The sequence below is a fragment of the Heterodontus francisci genome, chromosome 8 (genome assembly GCF_036365525.1).
Source record: "Heterodontus francisci isolate sHetFra1 chromosome 8, sHetFra1.hap1, whole genome shotgun sequence".
In the NCBI taxonomy this organism is placed as follows: domain Eukaryota; kingdom Metazoa; phylum Chordata; class Chondrichthyes; order Heterodontiformes; family Heterodontidae; genus Heterodontus; species Heterodontus francisci.
In genome coordinates, this window is record NC_090378.1 from 127,844,428 (window position 1) to 127,866,356 (window position 21,929).

Genomic DNA, 21,929 nt, shown 5'->3' on the forward strand with positions numbered 1-21,929 from the left:
TGGTGAGAAGGGCCCTCCCCGTCAGATCCTTCATGCACACCCGAAGTCTCGCCCCCTCCGCACAGTGCCCCCGCGTTGGCGTTGGCTGTGGTAGGGAAGAGACGGTCGCCCACCTCCTCCTGGAATGTGCCTTTGCAAAGCAGGTGTGGAAAGAGATGCAGTGGTTTTTGTCAAGGTTCATCCCAAGCAGCTCTGTAACACAGGAGTCTGTGCTCTACGGGCTGTTCCCAGGGACGCACACCGAGACAAACATCAACTGCTGCTGGAGGATTATCAATTCGGTGAAAGACGCCCTTTGGTCTGCCCGAAACTTGCTGGTCTTCCAGCGCAAAGAGTTGTCCACCACCGAATGTGGCAGACTGGCACATTTCAAGGTCCAGGACTACGTGCTGAGGGACGCACTAAAGCTTGGGGCAGCCGCAGCAAAGGCTCAATGGGGAAAGACCACAGTGTAAGGTTCCCCCACCAAGCTGGACTGAGGGGCTGGATCAATGGGAAACCCCTCGAACTGTATCGTTAATATTCTCAATTGCTGTAAATGTAAAACTGTAATTGACATGACAATTGTGAAACGGAAGGGTTGGGAAGAAACTCATGACAGGATTGAAGGAAACTGATCTCCCTTGCAATGTTTGTATTTTTTGGTGCTGTTTGGAAACTGTTCGGCAATGTAATTGTTACAGATTTTTATGAATAAAGTATATTTTGGAAATAAAAAAAAAGACATGGTAGCCATTACTGAGACATGGCTGTAAAACAGTGAGGGCTGGGAACTACATATATCAGGTTATTAGGTCTACAGGAAAGATAGGGAAATGGGAGAGGGGGAGGAGTAACCTTACTGATCAGGGATGAAATCACTTCAATGATAAGTGAGGATCTAATGAGAGGTAAACAATCAGTGGAGACTTTATAGGTAGAATTAAGAAATAGAAAGGGGTTTAAGACTGTAGTGGGATTTGTGTACAGGCTCCATGGTAGCAGCTGTGAAGTAGTAGAAGGTATAAATGCAGAGGTTAGACAAGCATGTAGCAAAGGCAGAGTGGTTTTAATGGGGGATTTTAACTTTCCTATAGATGGAATAAACAGAATAGCACATGTCAGAAAGATAGTGAATTTCTTGTGTCTGTCTGGGATATTTTTCTGCAACAATCTGTCCTCGAACCAGCAGAGGGCAGGCCATATTTGATTTAGTCATGAGTAATGAGCCAGATTTAGCTAACAGATCACGGTGTGTGAACAGTTATCGAATATTCATATGATGGAGTTCAACATGGAGTTTAAAAGAGAGAAAGGCAAAACAGCTACTGCAAATCTAGACTTCGATAAAGGCTGACTTCAATGTGATGAGACAGAGACTGTCCACAGTCAACTGGGCAAATCTGTTAATGGGTAAAATGACAGACGATCAGTGGGAGGTGTTCACAAAACAATTTAATGTGATAAAGAAGCAGTTTACATGCCTAAGGGGCAAGAGCTCGAATTGCCAAAAAAAACAGCTGTGAACAAATAAAGAGGTAAGACACAACATAAAACTAAAAGCAAAAACATAGAAAAATGCAAAAAATAGCACAGATCCTGGCGAATGGGGAAGATACAAAGAACAGCAAAGGGTAGCAAAACAGATAGTAAGAGCTACAAAAATGAAATAGAAATGAATCATGCAAGGGATATCAAAATCAACACAAAAACCTTGAACATTTATTTCAGGAAAAAAGAGAGTGATCAGGAGCAATGTGAGCCCCTGAGGCTGCAGGAAGGCTCCGATCCCTGAAGCCAACTACTGTCCTCTTTCCCTTGGGTGTTGGATGAGAACAAGATTAGGAGTGGCCACGATGCCCGGCTGGTTGTCATAAACCTAACTCCATGCTGTACCTGCCCTTGGAGTGTTTGATGTGGACAGTGTAGAGGGAACTTTACTCTGTATCTAACCCCGTACTGTACCTGTCCTGGGAGTTTTTGATGTGGACAGTGTAGAGGGAACTTTACTCTGTATCTAACCCCGTACTGTACCTGTCCTGGGAGTTTTTGATGTGGACAGTGTAGAGGGAACTTTACTTTGTATCTAACCCCGTTTTTTTTTGTCGAGGGGGCATTTATCCCTCAGGCCCCCTTTATATACATATTTACAGTTTTAAAATAACTTTATTAAAACCAGATAAATAAACAAAAAACTCAAATTAAAATGCCATTCTCGGCGTCGACAATGCACTCCAGTCCCTGCGGTGCCCACCGGTTGTGGAAGGCCTCAAGCGTACCGGCGGACACCGCATGCTCCTTTTCCAGGGACACCCGGGCGCGAACGTAACCACGGAAGAGGGGCAGGCAATCGGGGAGGACGGACCCCCCCGACGGCCCGCAACCTGGACCTGTGAATTGCCACCTTGGCCAGGCCCAGGAGCAGACCGACGAGGAGATCCTCCTCCCGGCCCAAGCCCCTCCGCACTGGGTGCCCAAAGATCAGGAGCGTGGGACTGAAGTGCAGCCAGAATTTGAGGAGCAGCCCCTTCAGATACTCAAATACGGGCTGCAACCTCGCACACTCGGTATAAACGTGGAACACTGACTCATCCAGGCCGCAGAAAGCACAGGTGGCCTGGGAGTCCGTGAACCTACTTAAAAGCCTATTGCACGGGACTGCTCTGTGCAGCACCCTCCATCCCAAGTCCCCGATGTAAAGGGGGAAGACTCCCGCGGAGAGAGACCTCCATCGGAGTTTCCCCTCGCCACCAGATGGCAACGCGGACCGCCAGGGCGTGTCCGGCCGGCTGACGAGGGCGAGGAAGTGGAGAGTGTGCAGGAGCAGCCCGTACAGGAAACCCCTCCGCGCCGATTGGAATGGCATGGAGGGCATTTCCGAGAGGCGGCTCGGGTTGTGTGGGACCGGCTCCCGAGGAGGGTTTCGGGGCCTGGGTCCGATGAGCAGTTCCGGCCGAGCAGGGGTCAGCCCGGCTGGGAACGCTCCGCACTCCCGAGCCCCCTCGCCACCCGCAGTGAGGGCCGTCCCGGGGGTTTCGGCTACTCCTCTGCCCACCGGACCGTCCCCGGAGTCGGCCGCCTGGACAGCCGAGGCGCTCTCCTCCGCCGGCGGGGGAGCGCCCTGACTGGAGGCGACCATGTTCCAGACTCGGAAAAGATCCCGGTAAAAGACAGGCAACTCCCTCAGAGAGGCGCGGCTAACGGACTCTACCGGGAGCTGCGTGTCGTCTTGAAGGCAGTGACACTGACGGAAAAAATACGTCGCCAGCGCACACCATCTGGGAGGACGCTCGACGTACAGGTATCTCTGCAGGGTCCGAAGGCGGAGAGTCGCAGCCTGGGTGCGGACACACACCAGCGACTGACCGCCCTCCTCGATCGGGAGACTCAGGACCGCGGCAGAGACCCAGTGTTTCCTCTTGCCCCAGAAGAAATAGACGAGTTTCTTCTGGATCTTGGTGGCAAATACAGGGGGCGGGGCCAAAGTGACCAACCGGTACCACAACATGGAGGCCACCAGTTGGTTTATGACCAACGCTTGGCCCCTGTAGGAAAGCACTCGGAGCAGTCCTGTCCAGCGCCCCAGCCGAGCGGTGACTTTCGCCTCCAACTCCTGCCAGTTTGCCGGCCAGGCTTCCTCAGCGGGGCTAAGGTGGACTCCCAGATAGAGGAGGTGCGTGGTGCTCCACGCAAAAGGTGTCATTCTCCTCCGGCAGGGAGTCCACCTGCCATTGACCAACCAGGAGTCCGGAACATTTCTCCCAATTGATCCTCGCGGATGACGCGGCAGAAAAGGTCTGCTGGCAGTCACGCATCCTCCGCAAGTCAACGGGATCTGTGATTGCAAGGAGCACGTCGTCGGCGTAAGCCGAGAGGACGACCCGCATGGCCGGCTCGCGCAAAGCCAATCCCATCAACCTCCTGCGAAGCAGGCACAGGAACGGCTCCACGCAGATGGTATACAATTGGCCGGACATGGGGCACCCCGACACACTCCTCTCCCAAAGCGAAGGGGCGCCGTCAAGGACCCGTTAACTTTGACTAGACACTCTGCGGCAGCGTATAAAAGTCGGACCCGAGCCACGAAATGCGGCCCGAGTCCAAAAGCGCGCAGAGTCCCGAAAAGATAATCGTGATCCACCATGTCGAATGCCTTCTCCTGATCGAGGGAGAGAAAGGCGACCGACTGACCAGTCCTCTGGGAAAGATGGACCAGGTCCCGGACCAGGTGGATGTTGTCCTGGATGGACCAGCCCGGGACCGTGTAGGACTGGTCGGGGTGGATCATGTGGGCCAGCATGGAGCCCAGGCGGGTAGACATAGCCCGGGCAAAGATCTTATAATCCGTGCTGAGGAGGGAGACCGGATGCCAGTTTTTAAGCAGGCGGAGATCGCCCCTCTTCGGCAGCAGGACAATGACCGCTCTGCGCCACGAGAGGGACATCTCCCCGGTCGCCAGGCTTTCCCCCAGGACCCGCGCGTAATCGTCCCCCAGGACGTCCCAGAACGCCCTGAGGAACTCCACGGTCAACCCATCCAGCCCTGGGGATTTGCCCCTCGAGAGCTGGTAGAGGGCACCGGTCAGCTCCGCCAACGTGAGCGGAGCCTCCAATCCTTCGGCGCCCTCCGGGCCGTCCTGCGGCAGGTCCTCCCACAAAACTCTGCGCGCATCCTCTCTGGACGGATCCGGAGAGAACAACGCACTGTAATAAGTACGGACCAGGAGGCCATTCCCTCCGGATCCGTGATGGAGGATCCGTCGTCGGCCAGCAGCTCGATGAGCTGCTTACGGACCCCCCGCCATTTTTCCAGCGAGTAGAAGAAGGGTGAGGCGCGGTCCAAATCTTCCAGGATCTGGATCCGCGACCTCACGTACGCGCCTCGGGACCCTATGAGCTGCAGGTCCCTCAGCGCGCCCTTCTTCTCTTTGTCCGTTTGCCACAGGGCCGGGTCCACGACGGCATGACAGAGGCGGGACTCCAAATCGAGCACCTCCCTCTCAAGGCGCCCGATCTCGGCTTCCCGCCTCTTGGTCGACCCCTTCGCATACTCCTGACAGAAGACGCGGATGTGAGTCTTGCCCACATCCCACCATAGCCTCAAGGAGGGGAAGCCCCCCTGCTTCCTTCTCCAGTCGGCCCAGAATCGACAGAACAAGTCCCGAAATCGCTCGTCCTCCAGCAGCCGGTTGTTAAAGTGCCAGTACGTGGACCCCGCCCGCGTGCGGAGCGGAGTAAACTCCGCCCACACCAGGCGGTGGTCCGAGCACGGCACCAGCCGCATGGAGGCCGCCGAAACGCGGGAGACGTACGCCTGCGAAATGTAGAGGCGGTCGATTCGCGACCCCCCTCCTCCAGACCTCCACGTGAAGGCGCTGGAGTCGGGATGGAGATTCCGCCAGACGTCCACCAAGTTCAGGGAGCTGATCAGTCCCCTCAACTTCTCCACCGACGCTTGGCCGTGCTGGGGACCGGAGCGATCCCCCACCTCGAGGGTGCAGTTAAAATCCCCCCCGAGGATGATGCACTCGCCGCTATCGATGGAGCTCAAGAGAGCGGACACTTCTTCAAAGAAGCGCGCTTGCAACGCGCCGGGCCTGGGCGCGTACACGTTCACAAAGTGGAGCGGCACACTACCCAGGCGAACGGCGAGGTGGAGCAAGTGGCCCGGCACTAGCTCCTTGACCCCCAAGATCTCCGGCTGAAAAGTCGGGGCCAACAAGATAGCCACCCCACTAGAAATAGGGGTGAGGTGACTCATGTAGACCCCACCCTGCCACTCCAGGAGCCAGGTGGCATCATCTCCCGGAACGGTGTGGGTTTCCTGCAGAAAGCTCACCGCGTATCTCCCTTCCCTAAGGACTGAGAGATTGTGAAATCTGCGGTGAGCCCCTCTGCTGCCGTTGATGTTGAGGCTGGCTATGGTTATCTTCATGTCAAAGGTAATTAAAACCCGTCACAAACACCTCACTGTGAGGAGGGAGTGGAAGTGCACCTGGCCTCCACTCCCCCAGCAACCCATTGAGGAACACATTAAAACGGCGCCTCTCAACCAGTTTCACGTCCGCACGCTTGCCCGCTATCTTAAGGGCGGCACGGACGGACTGGATGATCAGCGCCAGATTCGACCAACGGTCGAGGGCCAGCTGAACTTTATTGCGGCAACCCCTGCAAGCCGCAAGGAAATCCCGGAGTTCCGCTGTGGGGATGAGAGGAGATTCGGTGGGAGGCACGAGGGACTCCACCACCTCACTGGCGATGGAATCCAGATCATCCTCCGTGCCCCGCACCGAATCCCCATCCTCCTCCGGGTCGTCACCGCCAGCGGCCGACACATCCACCACACACTGTGGGGCGGACGTCCCGGCCGCGCCAGCTGGTCCCGCCTCCGTCACGATCCCACCCCCAGGATCGATGGCGGAGGAGTCCTCTCTGGGTTCTATTGTGAAACTGGAGCCTGTAGGCACCAGCGGTTCAGGAACCCCCTCCACCTCCGTCCCCAGGGCAATGAGTGGTCCAGGGGAGACAGAAGTTCCGGACTCCGGGAAACCAGCCGGAGCCGAGACTGGAGGCGGCGAGAGGAGGCCATTTCCCGCTCCGCCAGCACCCACAGGCCCAGCAGATGGGGCAGCATTCTCAGTTATAACTGGGTCGGGTGTCTCCTGGTTGGTGGTGGACTCCGGCTGGGAGGCCCGACCCTCTGGGGCCTCGCCCTCCCCTTCATTCAGGGCACCCGACCCAGTAGCAGTGGCGGAATGGGCGGCTTCCCCAGGCTCCCCCACCCAAGCAGGGCCCCACTTACTCCTTCAGGAGGGGCCTCATGTACCGGGGCCATCCCCTCCCCTCCATCCTGAGGAATAGGGAGCACCTGCCCGGACTTTGTAGCCTTGGTGGTAGCGGTAGGGGGAACCTGAGCACCAGAAACAGGAGGCAGCTCCCCTCCAACAGATGGGCCCTGCACCTCAGGGCCCTGTGTTATTTCTGTGGAGGGGTGCCTTCTCCGCTTTTTCGCACTTGGGCGCGGAGACTCAGAGACCTCCATGTCTTCAGAGGCCTCCGCCTCCACACCCTTTTTTCCTTTTCTTGTCACCCTGGGCCTGAGCCCAGCCCTGGGACAGGTGGATTCCATGGGAATGGGCTTTGGGCTGAGCTCAGGCTCGGGTTGAGTCAAAGTGTCCAGGGGACGCGCCTCATGATGTTTCTTTTTTCCCCGCGTCTTCCTTCCGCTCGGACGGACGCTCCCCTCCCCGCCGGAGGCTGTGAAAACCACAGCCTCCGGAACCGACTGAGCGGTGTCTATTGGATGTGTTGGGGGAGTGGGAGGAGGTGCTGTGGAACCACTCTGGGCCGCCGAGGTGGAGCTGGCGGCCGGGAGGTTGGGGCAGTTCTTACGAACATGCCCCACCCCCTTGCAGACGTGGCACCGCGCCCCATCCGAGGTCCAAAAGACGCGGTAGGCCGTCCCCTGGAACTCCACATTAAATTTGCCCTCCGTGTCCTCTTCCCGCGCCAGCTACATAAATAACTGGCGGCGAAAGGAGTAGACATGTTGGAGGCTGTGCTCCCGAAGACCAAGCCGGACTGGGGTGATCCCCGACCTCACCTCCCCCAGATGGTGCAGGTTGGGGAGGAGGAGCTCACTGGGAATGAAGGGTGGGGCGTTGGACAACATTATCCGATGCGCAGTGGCCCCCAGAGGGTCCACTGGCAGGAAGGCCCCCCCCACAGTGAGCCCTTTACTCAGGGCCAGGGACACCGCCCGCTCGGTCTTCAAAAAGAACACAGCCTTCCCATACATCTTTGAGGCCGCAACAATGGCCGAGGGGCCGACAACCACGGCCATTGCCTTAACGCAGGCCTCAATAGACATGTTGGGGTGGGGATAGCTCTTCACCCCATGACTGCATGTCAACAATTTAAAGAGTGACGGGGCCACGTGGGCAGCCACAGAAGCTGCAGCTGCGTAGGTAGTAGAGGGCCCCGCCACCGGTGATGAAGGGCTTGCCATGGGTCTAAGAGCTAAACCCACCCCAAATTGTGGACTTGCACACCAAATATCAGCGATTTAACTGAAAATATTGAATATATATTAAAGACAAACAAAGAAACAACAGATTAGTGGAGAGGCTGAGGTAATAGGAGGAGAGGCAAAGGCAGGCTGGAAGGGATGACTTGCTTTCTGGAGGTGGTGCTCACAGTACACTTAAAACAGTCTTTGAAGTTGGTCTTCTGGTTGGGGGAGTCGTCTTCACCTGGGTCAGCTGAAGCTGCCCAGGCACTATCTATCCCCTTCCGTCTGTTTAGCTGGGCAGCTTCAGCTGACCCAGGCTTGGCAATTGGGGTGGGGAGGGAGCTTTCCTGTGTGCTTTTGCAGCAGCACAGATTCCTGTTGAATTGGCAGCCCCACCCCTTGTTGTTCCAGCCACTTGTTCCTCCCCCAACAGTCCAAAGTAAATTACTGGTGTTCAGCACCCACCTCCAGACAAAGCCTTGTTTCCAACAAAAAAACAATGTCGCTTTCTTCTCTTTTAAAGGTGATTGTTGTTGGAGTTTTCCTCTGCTTGTATGTAGCTGCTCTCCCTTGCTCAGTGTAGCTCCTCTCTCCACCTCTGCAACCTCCAACTGCCACCAGCACTCTCAGCTGCACCTTGTTGAGGCACTCAACACTCAGGCTTCCCAATCAGAGAACAGCCAACCCCAGTGCTGTACCTGTCCTGGGAGTGTTTGATGGGGGACAGTGTAGAGGGAGCTTTACTCTGTATCTAACCCCCGTTTTTTTTTTTCGTTTTTTTTTATTCTACAGTGTAGAGGGAGCTTTACTCTGTATCTAACCCCCGTGCTGTACCTATCCTGGGAGTGTTTGATGGGGGACAGTGTAGAGGGAGCTTTACTCTGTATCTAACCCCCGTGCTGTAACTGTCCTGGGAGTGTTTGATGGGGGACAGTGTAGAGGGAGCTTTACTCTGTATCTAACCCTGTACTGTACCTGTCCTGGGAGTGTTTGATGGGGACAGTGTAGAGGGAACTTAACTCTGTATCTAACCCCGTGCTGTACCTGTCCTGGGAGTGTTTGATGGGGGACAGTGTAGAGGGAGCTTTACTCTGTATCTAACCCCCGTTTTTTTTTTTTTTTGTTTTTTTTTATTCTACAGTGTAGAGGGAGCTTTACTCTGTATCTAACCCCGTGCTGTACCTGTCCTGGGAGTGTTTGATGGGGGACAGTGTAGAGGGAGCTTTACTCTGTATCTAACCCCCGTTTTTTTTTATTCTACAGTGTAGAGGGAGCTTTACTCTGTATCTAACCCCCGTGCTGTACCTATCCTGGGAGTGTTTGATGGGGGACAGTGTAGAGGGAGCTTTACTCTGTATCTAACCCCCGTGCTGTAACTGTCCTGGGAGTGTTTGATGGGGGACAGTGTAGAGGGAGCTTTACTCTGTATCTAACCCTGTACTGTACCTGTCCTGGGAGTGTTTGATGGGGACAGTGTAGAGGGAGCTTTACTCTGTATCTAATCTTTGCTGTGCCTGTCCTGGGAAAATTTGATGGGGCAGTGTCGAGAGAGCTTTACTCTGTATCTAACCCATGCTATATCTGCCCTGAGAGCATTTGATGGGACAGTGTCAGCACCCAGACCAATCAGATAATCCCGCTACCCGCAAATGAGTAAGTTTTCACAACGTTCTGTCCGTGGCTGTGCTGGGCACTAATGGCAAACTCACTGGGAATCCCCGACACCAGCTTTAGTGGTCTCAGCACACGGACTGCTCTCAGGGTCCGCAGATTGAAGTGTGTCGCAGCCGTCGCCAGGAGTCTGAAAGCAGAAAAGAAAGAGTTGAGGGTTGAAACCGTAACTACGACTGCCAGAGGTGGAGAACTCACTGCTCTCCTGCCACACCTCAGCCGCCTTTGAATGATGACAAAGACATTTGTGCTTCTGTAAAGGCCTAAATAATATTAAACTGTAATCATAACATGGATCACTGGACAATTTCGTGACAGTTTCCTGGAGCAATATTTTGTAGAACCAACTCGGGATAAAGCTATTTTAGATCTAGTTAATTAGTAATGTCACAGTAAAAGATTCACTGACAAATAGTGATCATTATACAGCTGAATTCCACATTAACTTTGAAAACAACATATTCCAATCACAGACAAGAATCTTAAACATTTAACAAAGCCAATTACATAGGTTTGAGGGAAAAGCTGGCTGAAGTTGATTGGGTAAATAGACTAAAAGGTATGGCAATAAATAAACAGTGGGGAACATTTAAAGAAACAACTCAAAGTGTTCAACAAGAATGCATTCCATCAAAAAACAAAGCTTCAGCAAGAAAGATTAATCAGTGACTTACCAAGAAGGTTAAGGATATTTATTTATTTCTTTATTTGTTATTTATTTATTTATTTAGAGATACAGCACTGAAACAGACCCTTCGGCCCATCGAGTCTGTGCTGACCATCAACCACCCATTTATACTAATCCTATATTATTAGACTAAAAAAGATTAGAATGTGCCAAAAAATACTAGTAAGTCTGAGGATTGGGAGTGTTTTAGAAACCAGCAAAGGGTCACCAAAAAGTTGATGAAAAGGGAAAAACAGAATGAGAGTAAAATGTCCAGGAATAGAAAAACAGACTGTAAGAGCTTTTACAAGTAAATAAAAAGGGGGAGAGTAACTAAAGTAAACATTGGTCCCTTAGGAGCAGAGACAGGAGAAATTATCATGGTAAATGAAGAAATGGCACAGACATTGAACATATATTTTGCGTCTGTCTTCATAGTAGAAGGCACAAGTTACATACCAGAAATAGAGAGTATCCTAAGGGCTAATAAGAGTGAGGAAATTAAGGTAATTAATATGAGCAGAGGAAAAGTACTGGAGAAACTGAAGCGACTAAAATCTGACAAATCTGCAAGATCTGATGGCCTACATCCTAGGGTTCTGAAAGAGATAGCTGCAGAGATAGTGGATGTAAAATTCCCTCGATTCTGGAATGGTAACAGCAGATTGTTAGTTCGCAAATATAACACTGCATTTAGAAAATCATAGTATGATCAGAAAAAGTCAGCATGATTTTACGAAAGGGAAATCCTGTTTGACAAATGTATTAGAGGTTTTTCAGGATGTAAAAAGTAGGGTAGATAGAGAGGAGCCAGTAGAAGTAGTATACTTGGATTCCCAAAAGGCATTTGATAATGTGCCACACAAGATAAGGGCTCATGGAGTTGAGGTTGATATATGAGGATGGATAGAGGATTGGTTAACAAACAGGAAGCAGAGAGTAGGGACAAATGGGGCATATTCCAGTTGGCAGGCTGTAACTAGTGGAGTGCTGCAATGATCAGTGCTGTGGCCTCAGATATTTACACTCTATATTAATGATGGGGTGTTCCAATAGAGGTAGTACCCTTGCATTTTTAGGCAGCTGAATCCTATTTGGAGGATGGACTTGGATCACTGGTCCTCATCTCACTGGTCCAACTCTCACTGCTGGTTCCAAGCACCACACCCTGGCACACCGTCTCAGCTGATGGGCAAAACGTAGTGAGGGGAGAAATGATAAACATAACACCACCTGGGCAGATATCTTTCTTGATAAAGATAACATCCCAGACGGAAGGATTCCAAGCAGCTCAAGTGACCATCATGCACCAGCTATGGAAAAAATAGCAAGGGAAGGTGGGTCCCTTCAATCCTTGGTCGACAACCCACCTGGGAGAGGGAAACTCTGAATCCAAACCTACAGCTTGGAGACCTCGCTGCCACTGTCCTAGTACGCTGGGCCACGACAGCTGAGCTCCAGGCTTAAAAGGTGGGGTCAGTCAGCGCAAGCTGTACTCCACTTTAAAGCACCACTGTGCAGGCAGACAGGAAAGATCCACCCCAACTGCAACTCAACATGGTCACGGACAGGCCAGACTAGCCACCAGAGGGCCTGAAACCAATGAGTACAGCCTTCCTAAAATCTGCATCCAAGATATATTAATGACTTAGATAGAAAATCATAGAAAGTTTAAGGCACAGAAAGAGGCCACTTGGCCCATCGTGTCTGTGCCAGCCAAAAAACGATCCACCTATTCTAATCCCACCTTCCAGCATTTGGTCCATAGCCCTGTAGATTACGGTACTTGAGGTTCATATCCAGACTCCTTTTGAATGAGCGGAGGTGTTCTGCAAAGCGGTCACCCAGTCAGCGTTTGGTCTCCCCAATGTAGACTACAGATTAGAGCACCTCATTTACTGTTTATGTTTATGATTATGATTTGTTATTTTTTGCTTTTTTTCTTTTTTTATTTGTTTATTTTATTTTAGTTTGTTTAGCTTGTTTCTACTGTGCCTACCCACTGTTTTTTTTTCATATTTGTGCTTGGGGCCAGGACTGTTCATTTTACTGTCAATTAACACCCTCTCTGTACTAACGCTTTGTCTTTCCGCACACCATTAACATACTGTGTGCCTTTGCTCCATGACCTTCTGGTCAGCTGTTCTCTATGACCTTGTCCTATCAACACCTCTTTTGTTATCTCTTGTCCCATCCTTCGCTTTACTTGCTTAAAACCTTTTACATTTCTAATATCTGCCAGTTCTGATGAAGGGTCAGTGACCTGAAACATTAACTCTGATTCTCTCTCCACAGAAGCTGCCAGACCTGCTGAGTATTTCCAACATTTTTTGTTTTTATTTCAAGAGTAATGTATCGCAGTGTGCTGACAATACCAAGCGAGGTGAAAATGTAATCTGTGAGGAGGACACAAAGAGGCTGCAAAGAGATATAGACAGGTTAAGTGAGTGTGAAAGAAGGTGGCAGATGGAGTATAATGTGGGGAAGTGTGAAGTTATTTACTTTGGGCATGAGAATAGAAAAGCAAAATGTTTTTAAAAGGCGCAAAACTTGTAAATGTTGATAAAAGCAAAATACTGCGGATGCTGGAAATCTGAAACAAAAACAAGAAATGCTGGAATCACTCAGCAGGTCTGGCAGCATCTGTGGAAAGAGAAGCAGAGTTAACGTTTCGGGGGTCACTGACCCGAAACGTTAACTCTGCTTCTCTTTCCACAGATGCTGCCAGACCTGCTGAGTGATTCCAGCATTTCTTGTTTTTGTTGTAAATGTTGATGTTCAGACAGACCTGGGTTACCCGTACAAGGAACACAAAAAGTGAGCATGCAGGTTCAGCAAGCAATTAGGAAAGCAAATGAAATGTTGGCCTTTATTGCAAGGGGATTAAGTACAAGAATAAAGATGTCTTGCTACAATTGTACAGGGCTTTGGTGAAATCACACCTGGCATACTGTGTGTGTGCAATTTTGGTTTCTATATTTAAGGAGGGATATATATGTTCTGGAGGCAGTTCACTACATTGGTCCCTGGGATGACAAGAGGCTGAGTAAATTGGATCTATATTCTCTGGAGTTTAGAAGAATGCGAGGTGATCTCATTGAAACATTCAAGATTACAAAGGGATTTCGGGTAGATACTGAGACATTGATTCCCCTGGCTGGGCAATCCACAGGGGCACTGTGTGAGGATAAGGTGCCAATCATTTGGACTGAGATGAGGAAAAATTTCTTCACTCAAAGGATTTTGAACCTTTGGAATTTTCTACCCCAGAGGATTGTGCATGCTCCATCTCTGAGTATATTTAAGGCTGGGATAGATAGATTTTTGATCTCTCAGGGAATCAAGGGATATGGGGAGTGGGCGGGAAAGTGGAGTTGAAGCCTAAAATCAGCCATGATCGTATTGAATGGCGGAGCAGGCTCGATGGGCCATATGGTCTATTCCTCTCCTATTTCTTTACGTTCTTAATTAAACTGCCAAGTACTGGACCTTTCTCCTCTGTTCCACTGTCTTGCAATGAGACCCTTTGAGGCATAAATTCCTCTTGGGCAAATCAGCAAGCCATTTTACATGCCGAAAGACTCATTTATAAACCAAAATAACCGATATCCAGGAGCGAGTTACAGACTGGGATCTAAATTTTGTGCTACAACAACCACCCCCTCCCCCTCCCAGTCCCCTCGCCAGCTCAGCACAGTCTGAGGACTGCACATAGAAACATAGAAAATAGGAGCAGGAGTAGGTCATTCGGCCCTTTGAGCCTGCTCCACCATTCATTATGATCATGGCTGATCATCCAACTCAGTAACCTGTTCCCACTTTCGCTCCATACCCTTTGATCCCTTTCACCCCAAGAGCAAAATCTAACTCCTTCTTGAAAACATACAATGTTTTGGTCTCAACTGCTTTCTGTGGTAATGAATTCCACAGGTTCACCACTCTCTGGGTGAAGAAATTTCTCCTCATCTCAGTCCTGAAAGGTTTACCCTGAATCATTAGACTATGACCCCTGGTTCTGGACTCCCCCACCACCAGGAACATCCTTCCTGCATTTACTCTGTCTCGTCCTGTTAGAATTTTATAAGTTTCTATGAGATCCCCCCTCACTCTTCTGAACTCCAGCCAACATAATCTTAACTGACTCAATCTTTCCTCATATGTCAGTCCTGCCATCCCAGGAATCAGTCTGGTAAACCTTCGCTGCACTCCCTCTATAGCAAGAACCTAGGGGCTGCTAATAATGTTTTGGTATCCAAGTCTCCTGGAGCTGCACCTTTAGTACTGGTTCATCAGGGCACCTGTGTCTATAGTTCCATTGATATCTTTCTACTCGTCAGCAAATGATTTATTAAAAGGCCGGCGCTGAGTAAAGCTGCTGAGTTCAACCTTTAATTAGTGTTGGTGATGAGGCAGTTAGAACAAGGGGCATTAATCATTCATGGTGAGGTCACACATCGCCCCCATCACCCAACACACCCCTCAGTACAACACCTTCCGCAAATACTGCTCTCGGAGAATTGTGTCGATTTCCTCCACGCCAGCTGCATTCAGATCTCAAATGTCAACAGTTTGTTGGTTTGCCCTTCCCTTCCCTTCCAAGTCACCCTCTTTTGGGAGAGCGCATTCAGATTTCCATTTACCCTGAGTGTGAAGTCACCCCTGAAAGGCCTAGCTCTCATTTTAAAATGATGCCCTTGTGTTCTGGATTTCCCCACTACAAGAAACAGCTTCTCAATCTCAACCCCATCAAATCCCTTTATTATTTCAAACATAACACTTAAATCATTTATACTTAAGGAAATACAAACCTAGTTTATGCAATCTGTCCTCATAAATTAAATCTTTCAGCCCCAGTAAGCGACTACCCGCCGAAGGCCAATATTATCTCCTTCTTGGGATGTGGCACTCAGACCTAGACAGAATACTCCAGATAGGGTCTAACCAGAGCTCTAAAACAAGAAGCATCACTTTCTCCCAAGGCTTTGAGGCACATCTTGAGAAGGTGGGTAGGTGGGATTGAGGGATATGGGTGGCAGTTAGGTAGGAAAGAGGGATATGGGGAGAAGGTAGGTAGGTAGGTGGGATTGAGGGATATGGGGAAAAGGAATGTAGATGGGAGTGAGGGATATGGGGAGAAAGTATGTAGGTGGGAGTGAGGGATATGGGGAGAAGGTAGCCTTTCAGTGCAGCAGCTTTTTCGGGAGCAGCGTGTGAGCGAGTGAGCAGCTGGGAAAGTCAGTTTGAAAGTAAATTTAATTTCCTTTTGTTTTTCGGCGGAGGCCAGGGGGCTGCTGGGTAAGTAAAACACTATATATTTGGGCGGTTTAAAATAACTTTCCTTTCAGTGCAGCAGCTTTTTCGGGAGCAGCGTGTGAGCGAGTGAGCAGCTGGGAAAGTCAGTTTGAAAGTAAATTTAATTTCTTTTGTTTTTCGGCGGAGGCCAGGGGGCTGCTGGGGAAGTAAAACACTATATATTTGGGCGGTTTAAAATAACTTTCCTTTCAGTGCAGCAGCTTTTTCGGGAGCAGCGTGTGAGCGAGTGAGCAGCTGGGAAAGTCAGTTTGAAAGTAAATTTAATTTCCTTTTGTTTTTCGGCGGAGGCCAGGGGGCTGCTGGGTAAGTAAAACACTATATATTTGGGCGGTTTCTGAACCTGAGACACCACACTTGTAGTGTCTCCCACCCGCCCTCCTCCTCTAACCAAAAAAAAAAGGACTCGGTGGGGTGGATATAAGGTAAGGCTTTTTCGATTTCTCTGGTTTTATTGTGATTGGTAAAAACTTTTCGTTCCTTTTTCATTTAACTAAGTTTAAACTTAAGATTAAAAATGGCAGGAGATCTCAGACCCGTATCATGCTCCTCTTGCTCAATGTGGGAGCTCAGGGACATGGCTGATGACCCTGACTCCTTCACGTGCAGGAAGTGTGTCCAGCTGCAGCTCTTGTTAGACCGCATGACGGCTCTCGAGCTGCGGATGGACTCACTTTGGAGCATCCGCGATGCTGAGGAGGTCTTGGATAGCACGTTTAGTGAATTGGTCACACCGCAGATTAGGATTGCTGAGGGAGAAAGGGAATGGGTGACCAAAAGGCAGAGAAAGAGCAGGAAGGCAGCGCAGGAGTCCCCTGCGGTCATCTCCCTCCAAAACAAGTATACCGTTTTGGATACTGTTGAGGGAGATGGCTCACCAGGGGAAGGCAGCAGTAGCCAGGTCCATGGCACCGTGGCTGGCTCTGCTGCTCAGAAGGGCGGGAAAAAGAGTGGAAGGGCTATAGTCGTAGGGGATTCGATTGTAAGGGGAGTAGATAGGCGGTTCTGTGGTCGAAAACGAGGCTCCTGAATGGTATGTTGCCTCCCAGGTGCACGGGTCAGGGACGTCTCAGATCGGCTGCAGAACATTCCAAAGGGGGAGGGTGAACAGCCAGTTGTCATTGTGCACATAGGCACTAATGATATAGGTAAAAAACGGGATGAGGTCCTACAAGCAGAGTTTAGGGAGTTAGGAGCCAAGTTAAAAAGTAGGACCTCAGAGGTAGTAATCTCAGGATTACTACCAGTGCCACGTGATAGTCAGAGTAAAAATGAAAGAATAGTCAGGATGAATGCGTGGCTTGAGAGATGGTGCAGGAAGGAGGGGTTCAGATTTTTGGGACATTGGGACCGGTTCTGGGGGAGGTGGGACTATTACAAATTGGACGGTCTACACCTGGGCCGGACTGGAACCAATGTCCTTGGAGGTGCTTTTGCTAACGCTGTTGGGGAGGGTTTAAACTAATGTGGCAGGGGGATGGGAACCAAATGAGGTCAGTTGACAGTGAGGAGGTAGTAACAAAAGCCTGTAAGAAACTAGATAATGAAGTCAGTGTGACTAAGGGGAAGAGCAGGCAGGGAGCAGATGATGAATATAAAGGGACTGGTGGTCTGAGGTGCATTTGTTTTAATGCAAGAAGTGTAGTTGGTAAGGCAGATGAACTTAGGGCTTGGATTAGTACCTGGGAGTATGATGTTATTGCTATTACTGAGACTTGGTTGAGGGAAGGGCATGATTGGCAACTAAATATCCCAGGATATCGATGCTTCAGGCGGGATAGAGAGGGAGGTAAAAGGGGTGGAGGAGTTGCATTACTGGTCAAAGAGGATATCACAGCTGTGCTGAAGGAGGGCACTATGGAGGACTCGAGCAGTGAGGCAATATGGACAGAACTCAGAAATAGGAAGGGTGCGGTAACAATGTTGGGGCTGGACTACAGGCCTCCCAACAGCGAGCGTGAGATAGAGGTACAAATATGTAAACAGATTATGGAAAGATGTAGGAGCAACAGGGTGGTGGTGATAGGAGATTTTAATTTTCCCAACATTGACTGGGATTCGCTTAATGTTAGAGGTCCAGATGGAGCAGAATTTGTAAGGAGCATCCAGGAGGGTTTTCTAGAGCAGTATGTAAATAGTCCAACTCGGGAAGGGGCCATACTGGACCTGGTGTTGGGGAATGAGCCCGGCCAGGTTGTTGAAGTTTCAGTAGGGGACTACTTTGGGAATAGTGATCACAATTCCGTAAGCTTTAAAATACTCATGGACAAAGACGAGAGTGGTCCTAAAGGAAGAGTGCTAAATTGGGGGAAGGCCAACTATACCAAAATTCGGCAGGAGCTGGGAAATGTAGATTGGGAGCAGCTGTTTGAAGGTAAATCCACATGTGATATGTGGGAGACTTTTAAAGAGAGGTTGATTAGCGTGCAGGAGAGACATGTTCCTGTGAAAATGAGGGATAGAAATGGCAAGATTAGGGAACCATGGATGACAGGTTAAATTGTGAGACTAGCGAAGAGGAAAAAGGAAGCATACATAAGGTCTAGGCGGCTGATGAAAGACGAAGCTTTGAAAGAATATCGGGAATGTAGGACCAATCTGAAACGAGGAATTAAGAGGGCTAAAAGGGGTCATGAAATATCTTTAGCAAACAGGGTTAAGGAAAATCCCAAAGCCTTTTATTCATATATAAGGAGAAAGAGGGTATCTAGAGAAAGGATTGGCCCACTAAAGGACAAAGGAGGAATGTTATGCTTGGACTCAGAGAAAATGGGTGAGATTCTAAACGAGTACTTTGCATCGGTATTCACCGAGGAGAGGGACATGACGGATGTTGAGGTTAGGAACAGATGTTTGATTACTCTAGGTCAAGTCGGCATAAGGAGGGAGGAAGTGTTGGGTATTCTAAAGGGCATTAAGGTGGACAAGTCCCCAGGTCCGGATGGGATCTATCCCAGGTTCATGAGGGAAGCGAGAGAGGAAATAGCTGGGGCCTTAACAGATATCTTTGCAGCATCCTTAAACACGGGTGAGGTCCGGAGGACTGGAGAATTGCTAATGTTGTCCCCTTGTTTAAGAAGGGTAGCAGGGATAATCCAGGTAATTATAGACCGGTGAGCCTGACGTCAGTGGTAGGGAAGCTGCTGGAGAAGATACTGAGGGATAGGATCTATTCCCATTTGGAAGAAAATGGGCTCATCAGTGATAGGCAACATGGTTTTGTGCAGGGAAGGTCATGTCTTACCAACTTAATAGAATTATTTGAGGAAGTGACAAAGTTGATTGATGAGGGAAGGGCTGTCGATGTCATGTACATGGACTTCAGTAAGGCGTTTGAAAAGGTTCCCCATGGCAGGCTGATGGAGAAAGTGAAGGCGCTTGGGGTCCAAGGTGTACTAGCTAGATGGATAAAGAACTGGCTGGGCAACAGGAGACAGAGAGTAGCAGTGGAAGGGAGTTTCTCAAAATGGAGACGTGTGACCAGTGGTGTTCCACAGGGATCCGTGCTGGGACCACTGTTGTTTGTGATATACATTAATGATTTGGAGGTAAGTATAGGTGGACTGATTAGCAAATTTGCAGACGACACTAAGATTGGTGGAGTAGCAGATAGTGAAGGGGACTGTCAGAGAATACAGCAGAATATAGATAGACTGGAGAGTTGGGCAGAGAAATGGCAGATGGAGTTCAATCAGGGCAAATGCGAGGTGATGCATTTTGGAAGATCCAATTCAAGAGTGAACTATACAGTAAATGGAAAAGTCCTGGGGAAAATTGATGTCCAGAGAGATTTGGGTGTTCAGGTCCACTGTTCCCTGAAGGTGGCAACGCAGGTAAATAGAGTGGTCAAGAAGGCATACGGCATGCTTTCCTTCATCGGACGGGGCATTGAGTACAAGAGTTGGCAGGTCATGTTACAGTTGTATAGGACTTTGGTTCGGCCACATTTGGAATACTGCGTACAGTTCTGGTCGCCACATTATCAAAAGGATGTGGATGCTTTGGAGAGGGTGCAGAGGAGGTTCACCAGGATGTTGCCTGGTATGGAGGGCGCTAGCTATGAAGAGAGGTTGAGTAGATTAGGATTATTTTCATTAGAAAGACGGAGGTTGAGGGGGGACCTGATTGAGGTGTACAAAATCATGAGAGGTATAGACAGGGTGGATAGCAAGAAGCTTTTTCCCAGAGTGGGGGTTTCAATTACTAGAGGACATGAGTTCAAAGTGAAAGGGGAAAAGTTTAGGGGGGATATGCGTGGAAAGTTCTTTACGCAGAGGGTGGTGGGCACCTGGAACGCATTGCCAGCGGAGGTGGTAGATGCGGGCACGATGGAGTCTTTTAAGATGTATCTGGACAGATACATGAATGGGCAGGAAGAAAAGAGATACAGAAGCTTAGAAAATAGGCGACATGTTTAGAGAGAGGATCTGGATCGGCGCAGGCTTGGAGGGCCGAAGGGCCTGTTCCTGTGCTGTAATTATCTTTGTTCTTTGTTCTTTGATATGGGAAGAAGGTAGGTAGGTGGGATTGAGGGATATGGGAAGAAGGTAGGTAGGTGGGATTGAGGGATATGGGGAGAAGGTAGGTAGGATTGAGGGATATGGGGAGAAGGTAGTTAGGATTGAGGGATATGGCAAGAAGGTAGGTAGGTGGGATTGAAGGATATGGGGAGAAGGTGGGCAGGTGGGATTGAGGGATATGGGGAGAAGGTGGGTCGGTGGGAGTGAGGGATATGGGGAGTAGGTCAGTGGGAGAAAGAATATGGGGAGAAGGTAGGTAAGTGGGATTGAGGGATAGGGGGAGAATGTAGGTAGGTGGGATTCAGGGATATGGGGAGTAGGTAGGTAAGTCGGATTGAGGGATATGGGGAGAAGGTAGGTAGGTGGATTGAGGGATGTGGGAAGTAGGTAGGTAGGTGGGATTGAGGGATATGGGGAGTAGGTAGGTAGGTGGATTGAGGGATGTGGGAAGTAGGTAGGTAGGTGGGGCTAAGGGATATGGGGAGAATGTAGGTAAGTCGGATTGAGGGATATAGGGAGAAGGTAGGTAGGTGGATTGAGGGATGTGGGAAGTAGGTAGGTAGGTGGGATTGAGGGATATGGGGAGTAGGTAGGTAGGTGGATTGAGGGATGTGGGAAGTAGGTAGGTAGGTGGGGCTAAGGGATATGGGGAGAATGTAGGTAAGTCGGATTGAGGGATATAGGGAGAAGGTGGGTAGGTGGGATTGAAGGATATGGGGAGTAGGTAGGTAGGTGGGATATGGGGATATGGTGGGTAGGTAGGTAGGTGGGATTGAGGGACATGGGGATTAGGTAGGTAGGTGGGATTGAAGGATGTGGGGATTAGGTAGGTAAGGGGTACACACCTTGTCCCCATATCGCTCAGTCTCAACAACCCATATTCTGTCCATATCCCCCAATGCCATCTATCCAACAGCTCACAATATCCTTCAACCACACCCGCCCAGCTTCTCCCCATATGCCTTGTTTCCTCAATATACTAGTTCTCTCTATAGTGAGCTGTCTTCTTGGACCTATGCAGTCCATGTGGTGTATGTACATCCACAATGCTGTTAGGAAGAGAGTTCCAGGATTTTGATCCAGCGACAGTGAAGGAACGGCGATATAGTTGCAAGTCAGGATGGTGTGTGGCTTGGAGGGGAACTTGCAGGTGGTGGTACTTGCATGCATCTGCTGCCCCTGTCCTTCCAGGTGGTAGAGATCACAGGTTTGTAAGGTGCTGTTGAAGGAGCCTTGGTGAGTTGCTACAATGCATCTTGTAGATGGTACACACTGCTGCCACTGTGCGTCAGTGGTGGAGGGAATGAATGTTTAAGGTGGGGAATGGGTTGCTAATCAAGCGGGCTGCTTTGTCCTGGATGGTGTCGATCTTCTTGAGTGTTGTTGGAGCTGCACCCATCCAGGCAAGTGGAGAGTATTCCATCACACTCCTGACTTGTGCTTTGTAGATAGTGGACAGGCTTTGGGGAGTCAGGAGGTGAGTTACTCACCACAGATTCCTAGCCTCTGACCTGCTCTTGGAGCCACAGTATTTATGCAGCTGGTACAGTTAAGCTTCTGGTCAAAGGTAACCGCCAGGATGTTTATGGTAAGGGAAACAGCGATCGTAATGCTGTTGAATGTCATGGGGAGATGGCTGGATTCTCTCTTGTTTGAGATGGTTATTGCCTGATATTTGTGTGGCATGAATGTTCCTTGTGGCCATGGACTGCTTCAGTATCTGAGGAGTTGTGAATGGTGCTGAACATGGTTCAATCATCAGCGAACATCCC

At 49.8% G+C, this 21,929-nt stretch overlaps 1 protein-coding gene across 1 annotated transcript in view; it reads right to left on the reverse strand.

Annotated features, from left to right (window-relative positions):
• The window catches only part of LOC137373269 (probable voltage-dependent R-type calcium channel subunit alpha-1E), a 1,486,297-nt gene that overhangs the window by 810,387 nt on the left and 653,981 nt on the right, over positions 1-21,929 (reverse strand). Inside the window, exon 5 of the mRNA XM_068038118.1 lies at positions 9,699-9,790. Coding sequence (XP_067894219.1) covers positions 9,699-9,790 — 92 coding nt within the window. The remainder of the gene's footprint in view (positions 1-9,698; positions 9,791-21,929) is intronic.